A 14,043-nucleotide genomic window follows, 5' to 3' on the forward strand; every position below is an offset into this window, starting at 1 on the left:
AAACCACCACATCTACGTATGGTGGTCTCTTGCCCCGTGTTACTCCCTCTTTCAGTTAATCACTTTGGTTGACCCTACACATTGTGTCTGTGATCTTTAGCACCTTCAGCTAACCTTCAGTAAGGCGGTCCATTAAACAGCCGTCACACTGTTGAGAACTCTCTCAAGGGCTCAGGAGGTTTACACAGTGAACATAACAGAAGTTATAAACTGTGAAAAATTACAATGGGACTTTTATTCAAAGTGTCAACTAAATATGCAATAATAATACTAGTGGCTGTGAGCGCGGAGTTTCCAGCAGGTGGTAAAGCAGCACACTTTAAACAATCAGCCGCGTCTTGAGGGTCAGATCACTACTCCACTCTTACGCTTTGTTCAGTTCACCCCCAAAATTGCATTAATCTGAACACAAGTATGCAACTCAGACCACCCAATTAAGAAAAAAATTGTCTGACTTTTTGCAGAAACAGACAAAAAAAAAAAAACACTGGCTTTTGAAGATTTATTGACAAGATAGCATCTCATTGGAAACAATTTTCAGTTATACCAGAAGCATCATATGGAAAAGACACATACAAAACAATTGCTACTAGAAAGAAACACCACAAATATTTTCAGAAAAATCGGACAGCATTGCCTTTTTAAAACTTGAATGTGTATCAAACATTAAGAGGTATCATGCCCTCACCCAAAACATGAAAGGACATACGTCATCTGCCTTCGCCAATCTTAGCCACAAACTACTTGGAGGTTCTGGGTGGGCAGACTGAGCACACCAGCACAGTCCTGAAAGACATTTAAACTGCGCAGGCAACGGCGTGAGAACAGAATCAGCCACTCGGAGATCAGCGGGACGCAAGCTTCAAGAAACGGGGACAAATTCGGAGGGAAGCACACAATATGAGGTCTTCAACACGGAGCATACTGTGCTTGCATTGGCAAGAAGTTTAAATTCAGAACAAGGAAACGGTCCCATTGAGGAGACCTTTAAGAGATGAGTCAAAAAAAGAAAGACCAAAAAGGGCCGAGGCAATTCTGGTGGCTGAACAGGAGGCAAACCCATTCAGTTGTGGTGATCCAGGAATCCACAGCCATATTGCAAGTGAAATAATGAGAGGACAACACCATATTCCACCATCTTCCTCCCGAGACGGCACAGAAGCTACTCAATCCCAGGGGGCGTTGCATTTCCATAAGCAGGTGGTGCTTTCTCTGAAAGTGTGCCCTACAGGAGTTGACATGTGCCAGGCCTCTCCATTCATCAGTTCATCTCTGCACAAGTTTATCACACCACTCGGGAAACAACAAAGCCCCTCCAGGTTTGATCTTGATACAATATAGACAATGAGATGCTTTGCCCATAATGGAGATTTGTGCGCTAAATGTCAGTGTTGTAAAATGCAATGGTGTTCAGTCCATGAACGTAATGTTCATTTAAAGGCATGTGACGGAGCAGAAGACAAATGCTTTGACGTGATCGATATGCGTTAAGTTTAGTGTTTTTATGTATCTTGGCACAGAGATACAACCAACTGACCACAAGGAGCCGCAGGAAGTCCATTTGATTATTAGGAACTGCAATGAGCTCCACAAGAGATCCGAGACTTACAATACCTGCACAGAAGCCATGAACATTTAAACATCTAACCAGGCTTGGGTAAGTGACAATGACAAGGACGACGCTGAGGCCATTACCAAAATACTTGAACTTCATGATCCAGTTTTAAATGAAACTTCAAATAACCGGAGAACATTTAACATGAGAGAAGTCCAAATAAAGCCCACCAGAACACACCACCACCTGATACGTTCATTGATGATATGAAGTCACCTACAAAAATGATGAGACGATTACCAAAAGGAAAATGCTGTAGAGCTGCAAGGCGAGGCCTGATGATTTCAGTAAGCTGATGAAAGAAAGGGAAGCTTTGATGCTACAAATGCGATGAGAATCAACCACCAAATGCAGCTTCTCAGGGGAAAAAATATGACTTTTTAGGCATGGTGGACATTTTGAGTCCATCAACTGCAGCACCCTGAAGGTCCCCAAAACTGTAAAATGCTACGCCACTAAGGAAAGGACACACAGAATCAGCCACTGCAATATGGGATCAAATATTTTTAGCTGTAAATCACAAATCTTCCAAACTCCAAAGCAAATGTTATCTGAACAACACAAAGTCTACTTAAAGACGGTGGCAGGTACTGCATTCTTGAAGATACGCACTCAAAAAAAGCAAAAATCAACTGGCAGAGCTTTGGAGAAACAACCAGATGGTCATATTTGGCCAAATCCCCCCAGCAGCTGCAGCCTTGCCCCCAGTGTCATCTGAATATTACGACTCTATGCATAGACAACATCCACCATGCAATGCAAGCCAAGGCTCTTTCATTGGAAAAGTGGACCAAAAAATGACACACGTGTGCAAACACAACATAAAATTAAGAAGAACTCATTAGAAAGACTGAAAAGTGGTCCTTCCCACTATAGAAATTAAGAAAGAAAGCAAGCTTGTGTTAGCTGTTAGGTTTGCTCATTTCCATTTTAGATATGCAAGTCAACAAATGTTGAAATTACTGATTGGGTCGAGCGCTTTGGTAATACAATGCAAATGGACACAATGGACTCCTACAGGAGTCTACCACACAGACGTCGATGGCACTCACGGCGGGAGCTTTATGTGCGCATGGCCATTTATCCTACTTTGAACCAGACCCTCCTCGTTCACAGTGTGCAAGATGTTGCTTACATCCCAAACCCTTCTCTTCTATACTACACTTCACTGTTGGAGGACTTTGTGATCGCTCATAGTTTTGTTTACAGCTCCCCTTGTAAGTCACTTTAGAATGTGCTAGAATAATGAATACTTAATACCAGCTGCTTCCTAAGTGGTAACAATCAGAAGCACAACAGTTTCAGGTCATTTACATGTGCAGCTACAAGAAGAGGATGAAGTTCTGCAGCATGGCACACAACTAAGTAGCTCTAGCAAAGATGGCGTCCTCTGCCAGTAAACAACAGCAGCAGCAAGCGCATGTCTCAGACATACCAACAATGCCAAGCCCCTCCTAAAACGGGACAAGCAGGAATCGGACAGTCACCTGGCCAGTATGGTTTTCAAGTTGTTGAACAGAGCTGTTACTGCCTGCTCTTCTCTTAAAGAGAGAGAACAACAGTGTTAACATGTAGGCTTCATTTATTTATCTTACATAAGGAGCCATTTCTGGAATGAGGGTGCTGCTGCCTTGCAGTGAGGAGACCGGGGTTTGTGTCCCAAGTCCTCGATTGCATGGAGTTTGCATTTTCTGCCCATGTCTGTGGGTTGCTGGTTTCCTCCTAATGTACAAAGATGTGCAGGTTAGCCAAATTGGTCCTATCTTATGTGTGTGTTCACCATGTGATGGGTTCCTGCCTTACACCCTATGTTACCTGGGATAGGCTCCAGTCCATCCCCCATCAGCCCCTTGGTCTGGATTAAGTTTGTTAGGAAATGACATGACACGACTTCTGAACAGTGTGAACTTCAGTTGGTGTGAATTGAGACCATGAAGTACAAACTAACTTTGACATTGCCTTCTTTGGCCTCTCATACATTGTTTTAAGTAATCAGAGACCCTAAAACCTGATTGTTACTTGCAATGCACTCTCTGGGTTGAGCCAAGAGTGAGTACGGACTTGCTGGACCTGCGGCTGTCACGCGGTAGAATGCTAGGAGAGAGCCCGTGACGGCTCATTATAGTAAAGGCATCTTGTCAGGTAGACATATTGTTGTGTATCTGCCGTCATCTTTCTTGTGTTACTATTTTAATCAAGTCCACTCCCAAGAATGACAGCGCGCTGCCCAAGTACGGTCAAACACAGGGATTGTTTAGTTTGCTGGTTCGAGACACCCATAACTGTGTACGGCTCCTCTACCCGAGGTCAAAAGACAACTGCAGTTAGCAGTAAAAAAGAAAAATGGTGTGCCTCAACTTCAAAAACAGGTCTAGTTTTTTACAAGTGCGTTCACTACAGTATATAATGCTCAATACAAAATGCTGTCCTCTCTCTCGCAGCCCCCAAATGCACACGGTGCAGTACACACCTCCGACACTGAGCGCGCCGCGCCTGCTGTAATTGTAGGAAACACTTAACTTGCAGGAGCGTGTAAGGCAGCATGCTTGCTTTATTGAGAATAATGACAACAATACGAGTTGTGGTAATTTTATATTGCATGAGTTAGCTGCCTAAAATCTCAATTAAAAAAATGAACATGATAAATGAGCGCTGAGCACCCTGGGCCTTAGAAAGGGAAAAAATCTGTAGATGTTGCAGTAGTTTTATTAGCACCAAGTGGACCAAAAAGGGGCTCCAGTTTAAAAGCTATGAAATGATAATAAGCGATGACTGCAGAGGAATTTAAATCAAGGCCTTTACGATGGGCCCAGTGCTCAAATAAATCTGATGCTCGAATAAACAAATTCAAACTGAACTTGAGGTGTAATTTCAACTTTAAATAAACATCCAGATGCCTGCTCATTTGCTTCAGTGTGGACCACCAGGGGTGCTCCTGAATTACAAAGCGGGCACTCTGGCAGCATTCAGACTGACACCCAGCACGGCCCATGACAGATGAGCAGGCGCCTCCAGTAGAATGTTTTACGGAGGGGTACAAGCAGCCGCCTTTGGGGGGCTACACATGAATTCCCTTTTTGAATTGTTTCCTACACTGTACACAAGACACAGCTGTATAGAGACATGTGAGAAACAGCCATGCTGTCTACTGACCAGAAAACTTCTAAGGCCTGCCAAGTCCTTGTTGGGACAGAGTCAAGGAGGAGGAAAAGATCTGAAGACAAAATAAAGGTGTTCAGTACACACTAAAGTGCAGATTGTGAAACGAGAACGAAGCGTGAAAGTTTTGCACCATCATACTAACAAAAAACTTTAAAAATAAAAAACAAATCTAATGGGCGATTTCTAGTTTAAAGAAAAAAAAACAGCAATCTGCTTCTTGTAATCTCCACATACAGTAATGTATAATGTGTCTGCTGGGACTGAATGGCGGACACTGACACACGACACACAGCCTTTTCTGAACATCAAACTGCTGCCTTTGAAATCTTTGTGGTGGGCATTGAAGAGAAACGTCAACCAAACACCCGTGACAGGCTAGCCATTTACTTACTGGGGCCTTACTCCCAGTGTCTGAAGCAGGTTGATTTTTTTTTACATGTACAGTATTGCCCCCGGAGTCCAAACGTCCAGCACGTTGTTCGTGTGTGTGTGTGCGTACGTTTCCCCTGCGCTCGGGCCACCCATATGCTTTATCGTTCAGTTCGTTGTCGGAAGCTGTAGTGAAAGCATCTTGTGTAATTTTCTCTGCTAATTTATGCTTCTGTGCCTGTTTTGTGTTATTTTTTTATATAATAACAACTTAGTATATTCTCCATGGGTCCTAAAAAGTGTAGTGAGGAAAATACAGGGTAAGAGTAAGAGGAAAGCCTTCCAAGCAATAATCTCCTCCTCCTCCGCCTTCCACATGCACCACCATCATTCCTTTTTAAGGTAAATACAGGTTTTTATATTTTTAATTATATTAATTTACATTTTTATTCAAATATTATTATTATTTGTTAATATTTTACCATAAAATCCAGTGTATTTACTGTTAAAATCATTTTGAAAATTTGAGCTTATGGGACCCAGGAACGGATTAATCCAGTTTCTATTATTTTAAAGGGGAAAAATTGCCTTGGAACTCGAACAGGGTTCTGGAACGGATTATGTTTGGATTCCAAGGTATCACTGCAGTTCATTTGCTAGACATGTCCCCTGCCTAAGGACTTATTCTGCCTTGTGCCCAGTGCTCTTGGGATAGACCCGAGATTGGATTAGGAGGATCTCAGAAAGAACATGCGGTTGTAGTTACACAGGCAGCCAAGCTGTATGAAAGAGTTTATTTTCCAGCATTCTAGTCAACTGCTGGTGGTATTTCAAAATAATTGCTTCATCAAGTAAAGTTTCCAACAAACCTGTGGGCTTCACACATTATTCAGTAGGAATGTGTACATCACAACGTTTCTCTTAGTTCAGAAGCAGGTTGCTGCTCACTGCCTCCACAGTCAAGAGCACAGCAAGGACCAATGCGGGACCGGACTGAAGTCCATCTCAGGATACCCTCCTGCCAACAGCCAGGAGGTGATCTCTGGGCGCATTGCCCTCAGCAACACAAAGCTAATCAGAGAATCGAGGGTTTCAATATTAACTGCCATCCTTCTCTACCCAGTAATAACACAAATCTCAAACACACCGAAACGAGAAATAAAAAAAGAAAGCCTCTGTACAATGGGAAACTAGCTATATACACGAAACGTAAAAAGAACAAACTTAAACTGAATGAATGTAGTACTTGACCACCATCAATAGGGGGTGCTGTTCCCCAAAGTTATATAGGATGTGCTGAAAGGGACCGGCAAACAGGCAGGGGCAGTGAGGACCTCAAACCTATGGGACAAAAGATCCCCAAGTCTGGCAGGGGCAACAGGGGAGCCCCTTGAATTTTTCATGGTTCCTGTAATGGACGGGGGTGCCTTATGTTGCCAGGTCTGGGGGACCTGGGACACCCGGGGGCTATTAAAGGCAGCCATTTTCAGGAATTAGACAAGTTCTCCCTGGGGTGCTTTCCGAACTAAGTTAAAAGCCCCTTCAGGTCACTCTGCAGACAGGCCAGGGGTCAGCCAGACATACGTGCCGTGAGAGAGGTGGGTTTGTCCAGAGCCTGTAGCATTCTACATGGAACACTGGGATGCTGTCGATCCCAATGCAACTGATTGGTTTTGCTTTTGCTCCTTTAATACTCCTTATATTCTTTGTAAGATTGTTTTGTTAACACCTTTTTATTGTATTACTTTGGCTTCCACAAGATCATCCTCTGGTGGTGATCACTCATTTTATATTATTTTTACACATATGCATAAAAAAATAATAATGTATTATTTGGTCAGAAATCTTTTAGTAAAACATGTTATTCTGCCCATCTTACAAGTCCTAATAATTAAGGAGTTACCGGTTACACAAATAATACAGACAACTGTAGTTTTACTTCATTTTTCTGAGTACACTGCTCTAACGTTCTAACTGTTCTTTCTTTGCTGGAGAAGGTGTGTGACTCCTAAAGGGTCTTTTGAATGGTGCGCCTTAATCAGTTCAGTAAATGATGGCTGCGGTCAGGTCTGACTTTAAGTGGCTCCTTCCTGACTGGAACCCTTACCTGTCACCACCAGAAACTGTCTGTCACAAAAACAGGTTTGTTAAGGAGGATCACAGCCGATCAAAAGAGACCGTCCACAATCAGATGGCAACCTTGCTGACAAGGGAAGAAGTCCATCTGTGACTTAGAAATCCACCAATCCACTGTTTAGCAGACGGCATGCAGATGGCAGTAATTCAGCAGCGTTGTGCCTCTTGGCAACAGACCCCACAGTACACAATAATATGTGAAGGTGTGCAGGCCTCTCCTACTTCGGGCCCTCACCACAACAAGACTGGTGTGCATGGCAATGAAAAGAAAACAGGACCCCAACATACAACAACCCTCACCCCCAGCAGGCGGCAGGATTAAAAAGGTTTAAGGTTGTTGCTCTAAAGCCTCAGGATCCAGATGGCTTACAATTATTTGAGGACAGATTCTTCAGGAAAATGTCAGAGCTAAACGAGCACAAGCTTTAAGCCTAACAGAATGTGACAACTAGCCAAGATGCACAAACACTAAGTAGTATCACCGTGCAATGCAGCGGCCAAACCAAATCCTTCATCTTCACACCGCTTGTGACACGAATGGCAGCCTGCAATTAAATGTGCTGAAGTGGGTATGAACCCAGAAGACTGACATGCACAACTGGGTACAGGTTACCATTAATGAAGGTGGCATCGCCAGTTACTAAGTGTCAGGCTTCATACTGCTGTGTGCAGTAAAGACGGTGAATGTTGGGGAAATGTGTTCACCTGAAAGAGTACAAATTATGAGGTGCCACTTGTCGACTCAGAGATCAACAGATCAGATCACATTAACGCTGCAATGGGCTCCCACTCTGTGTTTATTTATATGTGCCTCTGGGATAATAAAGAGTCCATCTAACCTCTACACTTTTATACAGAATTAAGATGACATGGGGACAATCCAACCTTAACCCTAAAAATCTAAAGATAGTTGTTCGGTTATCAGGGTACTGCAGTGGCCTGTGCGTCTCTGAATGGTAATAAAAAAAAACACAAAAATGGACAGAGGAGTTAATTAAGTTAATAAAAAACTTGGAAAAGGAGGTCAGAGCTACACCTGATAAAGCAGACAGCTGAAACTTTACAGAACTTGTTTTTAACTATAGACTCAGGTAAGCAGAATTTTTGCCCACAAACAAATGAAACGTGAGTTTTATCTGCTTTTGTCTTTTACTATAATCTGTTTCAATTAGTCTAATATTTATGTGTAACAATATACATAGAAATTAAGCATTGGCATTAAATACACTCAGGCGAGAGTAAAGTCACAGTGAGCTTTATAAACCTCTGCTAGGGTTAAAACAGGCAGCCAACCATAAACCTCCAAGAGCCGTAAAAGTCCACACAAAGTGCGGCATTCTTGAGTTTCACACTCCGGCAGACCATTTGTGCGCCCATGGATGTAATGCATTTAGGGGACCATAAAGCGTTCTGCATTACTGAAATGGGGTGCACTAGTTCAAAAAAATCCATGCACTGAGACCTCAAGGGCTACAAGGTAGACCGCCTGCTACATGTGAACACAGTAGAAAATTATTTTAAATTTGACACATTACCTTTCAACTGAAATGTCAGCGGCTGTATCGGTGGCTGCATGAAAAGTCTCTCTTCAAAGTGGCAAATGATCCCCCCCAATGACATGAACAACAAACACAAGCTTGTTTTAAACTAAGGAAGCAGACCTTGAAATGCTCTGGGCAGCCAAGCTGCTCTCCCCCAGGTTCACACCGAGTTTAAGGTGGTGTGCCGTTCTTTTTGTCACTCTGGGGTCACTGGCAGCACCTACACTGTGTGGGTTATGGTGTGGGCATCATTCAGTCAGACTGCTCTAGGTGCCTTTGCCAGGTGATTGCTGCTTTAAAAAGGAAAACAGATCAATACATCTCTTTTCCTGGTGACAGGTAATCCTTACAGGGAATGAAATATGAGTTTTATCAGGCCGCAAGATTTCTTAACTGTAACAGGGCAATTCACAGCGCCCACATGACACGCTCAGACGTCCTGAACATTTTCATTACTTTGGCAGGATTGGACATTTAGTCCCTAAAATATGCAGGCAGTGTCGTCAATGTGAATGTTAATTAGAGTGGGACATGCTCCCCTAAACCTGGTGGGGGTAGGGGATGGGCACATACAGTAGACGTATGCCTGCTCCTTCAAGCTGTCACTGTCTGGGTCCTCAAGGGTGCAGGGAGATGCATTTCTTACATGAATTGGTGCAATAAAATATAAGCCTTTACAAAACTGCAAGTGAAGAGTGCCCGTAACATACAAATGGTTGAAAGTATTCAAGCTGATCCTACACAAGGATAACCGTACGAGAAATGGCCCCCAAGGTCTGATCTCAGTTTCACCTAACAAAGCGTCTGTGCTTACTGATGTTGAAAGGAAGATTATTACCCAGGTGTACACCGAGAGTCCAGAGCCCCGCGATCACGGCCAGCACGGCTGGAGGCTCGGGTCCCATCTGAGTACTGTATGGCGCTGTGATGACTGAGAACAGTTTAAGAGAAATGGAGGCTGGCAGCTGCCAACAATCATTTATTTGGGTTTTCAGAGGGAACCAGAAACTCCAGTATTAGAAGGAATATTAGGAGTGATCACCTGCGCTGCCACATTTAAAACGGGGTGCACTTTGACCTCTTACACACACACACACACACACACGACTGCATTTTAAACAGCTGTTTCACCCACTATGAATACTTCAGACTCATTACTCTTTCTGGAATGTCTCACTACAACACGGCCATTTAAAGTCAGAAATGAACCTGCATGCCCATCACTTAAAAATGCTGCTCTGGCCATTTCTCCCAGTCTCTGTAACACTAAACAGTTCTGTCTAAGGCATTCCAAGTGACACTTACGTCCATTAAACATCAGAACAAGGGGCTCAGAATGACCGCCACTCCACTAAGTGGCCTGTTAAATCTCTTGCTGCAAGAACTTGGTTTTAAGATATTGTTCAAGTCAGGCCAAAAGTGTGAATATGTCAAATAATGATGTGACCCGTATGATTACGGTCAGCTAAAACACTGAAACTCATATCTAGTCAAACCTACATCTAAAAACATTTTCTTCCCCAGCTAACGGACTATTATCATAATAGCAGCTTGTATTAATGGTGGCCTGGCATATTTAGCATATCTTCAATTCATGCCTTTTTACAACTGATATTGAAATACAAACAGTATTTGAATATCAATCGTAGATAGATAATTCCTCAAGGGCAGAAAAAACAAAGTGCTTTTATTGTGCAAATGCTAACTGTTCTAGCAAAGAGACTTGTAAATACATCCTAGCAATGAGTGCTGAGTGGGGGTGACTGGGAGATCTAACCTCTTATACAGATTACTTTCTGGTGGGGTGTGACAGGAAAAAACATCTACAAGTGCTGCTGAACGAGTCAGCAAGCCAAAGCATTCGGGGGACAAAGCCACCTTCAATTGTGTTAATGTGAAATGTGGAGCAACAAATTTGCAAAGCGACACAAAGCAATTTTTCTAATGACCGCAACATAAAATGGTGGTCAAGCAATACTAAACAAGCACGCCCCATTATGTATTTAGGGGAAAGTGCTGTGTCCCATCATGGGGATTACAGAATAATGCATTAGCTTCCTCTTTAGTATATAGGTGGGCTCATTTTGAAAATACAATACTCATTTAAAATACTACACAAATGTAAAAAGAAACATTAGGGTGATTATTCTGCTAATTATACCATTTCACATTTCTTCTTAATAGAACTTGTACTCTAATCTCAGAGCACTGAATATTCGATAGTAAGTGGACTGGCTTATTACAATATAATCATTAAAAGATATAAACTAAGCTGTGTGCCCATCTGTTAGAAATCCTGTTCAGGTTTTACTGAACATAAAACAAAAAAATCATTTACAGAGAACTCTGGTGTGCTGCTCGACATTTCTGTCTTGGTTAAAACAGATAAAAAAAAAGTTCATTTAACCCACCCCAGTGAGCTTTTGGTCATAAAAGAAAATGATACCGAATGAACACAAAAGACCCTCCTTTCATGTTCATGGGAAAGCAAGCTGGCAATGGAGAGAGGTCTTCACATGTGTCCCTGCTCCCTTGGCATTTTAAATAAGTTGGCTGGTTTGATAAAATCCGGCTTCTCATATGCTGAAGATCCGGCTGGTCCCGGACATTCTGCTGATAAGGGATATTTGGAGTTTGTAGCTCCTTCAGCTGCCTCTCCTAAATGTTCCTCGTTGAAAGAGATGCAAGCTTCAAAAACAAGAGAAAAATCAGATCAGAAACTGTTTGTATATACAATAAGAAGTAACAGTGCTTAACTTTATACAGCATGTAAAGCATACACTGAAGGCATGCCTACCTTCTTTCAATATTATTTTCAGAATTACGGAATCCTTTACCAAGAGTGCTCTGTGTCCCTCTAAGTGCTCCCTGACTCCAATTTCTACTACTACCAGAGCCGTCACTTTCTTTAACAGTAACCTTTACTCAGAACTGCCTCTTTCCCTACAACTTTACACTGGTCATGAAAGGGCTGCACTTCCAAAGCAAAGCTTTTCACTATTTAGTCATTTTAACTCACACTGTCGTGAGATCACAGAATTCTCTGTTCAAAAACTATTTTGAATTGCACACTTTTGGGCAGCCTACACATCTTTCAGGGTTTCTCCACAACTACGAACGGAGATTTTCCATTGTGACCTTCAATTTCTTCTACTGATGGCATTTCTTTTAATCATTTATACTCTCTATTCAAAATTTTAAATTTCAAAAACAGTACAATTGTACGGATAGATGAATATTTCTAAAATGGTTAGTCTAATGTGCAGAATTGTTTTTGATTGTCTCTTACTAGCTTTTTAGACAGACAGACAAACAAGACAGATAGATTTTTAGAGGGATATGAAAGGAACTATGTATATTAGATGTTTTATGATACTTACAAGGTTTAATTTTCCCAAACTTATTGACTACTCACATTTTAAAATACAAAAAAAGAAATTCAGCAACAAAACAGAGCTTTCTAACCATAACTGAATTCTAAGGAATCTTAATTAATTTTACTAGTGCTTATAATAAAAAAGAAAGGTTACATTTCATCAAATGTGACAAAAACACTTCAGTTTTATGCATACACACATATTATATATATATATATACATACACATATACATATATATGAGATCTTGTGTATGTAAATTAAACATTTGCCCAAAAACGTTCATCATAAAGTCTGCAATGAGACATTTCTTTGGGAAATTGCACAGTTGCACTTCCTGGCAATTAATTATTTGACTATTTTTGGGACTCCTGCAATATTCAATATGAACCAGCATTTGTGTAAACAATTACTTAAATAAAGAAGAAAAACAGAAGCTGAACTAGTGAGCTCTGGTAAGAAATATACCAACAAACTGACAGCAGCTCCTCGTAACAACAATTAATGAGCAGTGTGTGTGTGTCTCGTGGCTCTCGAAACCTGGGGACGTCAATTCATCTTATTGCGCCTCACAGTCCCTGACACACTGATGCTGAAGACTTCAAATCACCCTGCATATGTGCACTGTGTGAAGATCCAGCAGTATTTACAAGTCTTTTTGCATCTCAAGAGGACTAGAATTGTGTTATTTTAATCTCAAATCTAAAATAGTCAGTATGACTGTAAACTTTCATAAATTTTGTTTATTAAATGATGTGTGTACTGTACTGTACAGTATGTATTAGTCATCTTTAATGGTTTACAGAGGTTGGACAAAGTTTACGAACACCCCAGGTTTTTCAGTTTTTATGGAAATTCATGAAGTTTTAATGTCTTAATGTTTCATGAATTCAAGGCATAGAACAATAAACAATGGTAAATAAAAAAAAAAAATCAGTCTAGGAATCATTATCTGTACAAGCGTTTATTCATATTTTTGATTCATCAAAGTAGCCACCTTTTGCTGATATAACAGCCAAACTATGGTAACCCTTTTGTTTCAGAATGCTAGTAATTCTGCGCAAGTCACCAACCCAGACCATCATGCTTCCTCCTCTACGTTTTAACAGTTGGTGTCACGCACTGAGGAACCATCCTTTCACCAACTTGACGGTGTACAAACACCCAGCATGATTTCAAATTTTGATTCAATGGTCCATAAGACGTTCTTCCAGTCTGTGGTAGTCCACAGCTGGTATTCCAATGCCCTATTTTGTCCTTTAAGGAATGGCTTTCTTACTGCCACTCTCCCTGTCAGACCTGCAGCACAAAGTCTCCTCTTCGCAGTAGAAACTGAGACTTGCATTTTTCAACCACTGTTAAGCTGCTCTTGAAGCTGTTGGGCTCCTGTCACGCAAGCTGGTGACTCTCACAAACTAGGGTTGTGACTGTAGGTCTGCCAGATTCCTATGGGAGTTTCTTCCAGTTTCTAATTGTCTTTGGATTGTGTAGGACACCACTGTACTTGCTGACACATTGATTGTTTTTTGCAGTACCTCTAAATGAAAGGCCTTCACTTCAAACTGTAATAATGTTCTGTCTTGCTTCATTTGTTAATTGCAGTTTTCTTGCCATTGTCACTGGAATGTTGTCCAAGTAGTACCTCACAGGGTGTAGTAACACAGTCTGTTCCAACTGTGCTTTCAGGCACACAGAGGGGTTTTAAGTAATCAGCAGAAGTTGGGACACCTGTACAAATTGTTTGCTTCATTGACTTTAATTGCTGCAGGACATTTGTAGGTTGTAACCTATCAGTTGTTCCCTGAAGAAGGTCCATTTGTAAATTCTGAAATGTCCAATTTTCA

The 14,043-nt window shown here is 41.5% G+C and overlaps 1 protein-coding gene across 2 annotated transcripts in view; it reads right to left on the minus strand.

Annotated features, from left to right (window-relative positions):
* Window positions 1–488: 488 nt before the first annotated feature.
* Window positions 489–14,043, minus strand: part of gpatch2 (G patch domain containing 2) — a 133,882-nt gene continuing 120,327 nt past the window's right edge. For both annotated transcript variants that reach the window (XM_051919978.1, XM_028822082.2), the window contains one exon: window positions 489–11,511. In XM_051919978.1, coding sequence (XP_051775938.1) covers window positions 11,336–11,511 — 176 coding nt within the window. In that variant the 3' untranslated portion in view covers window positions 489–11,335. The remainder of the gene's footprint in view (window positions 11,512–14,043) is intronic.

The sequence above is a fragment of the Erpetoichthys calabaricus genome, chromosome 16 (genome assembly GCF_900747795.2).
Source record: "Erpetoichthys calabaricus chromosome 16, fErpCal1.3, whole genome shotgun sequence".
Taxonomy (NCBI): Eukaryota; Metazoa; Chordata; class Cladistia; order Polypteriformes; family Polypteridae; genus Erpetoichthys; species Erpetoichthys calabaricus.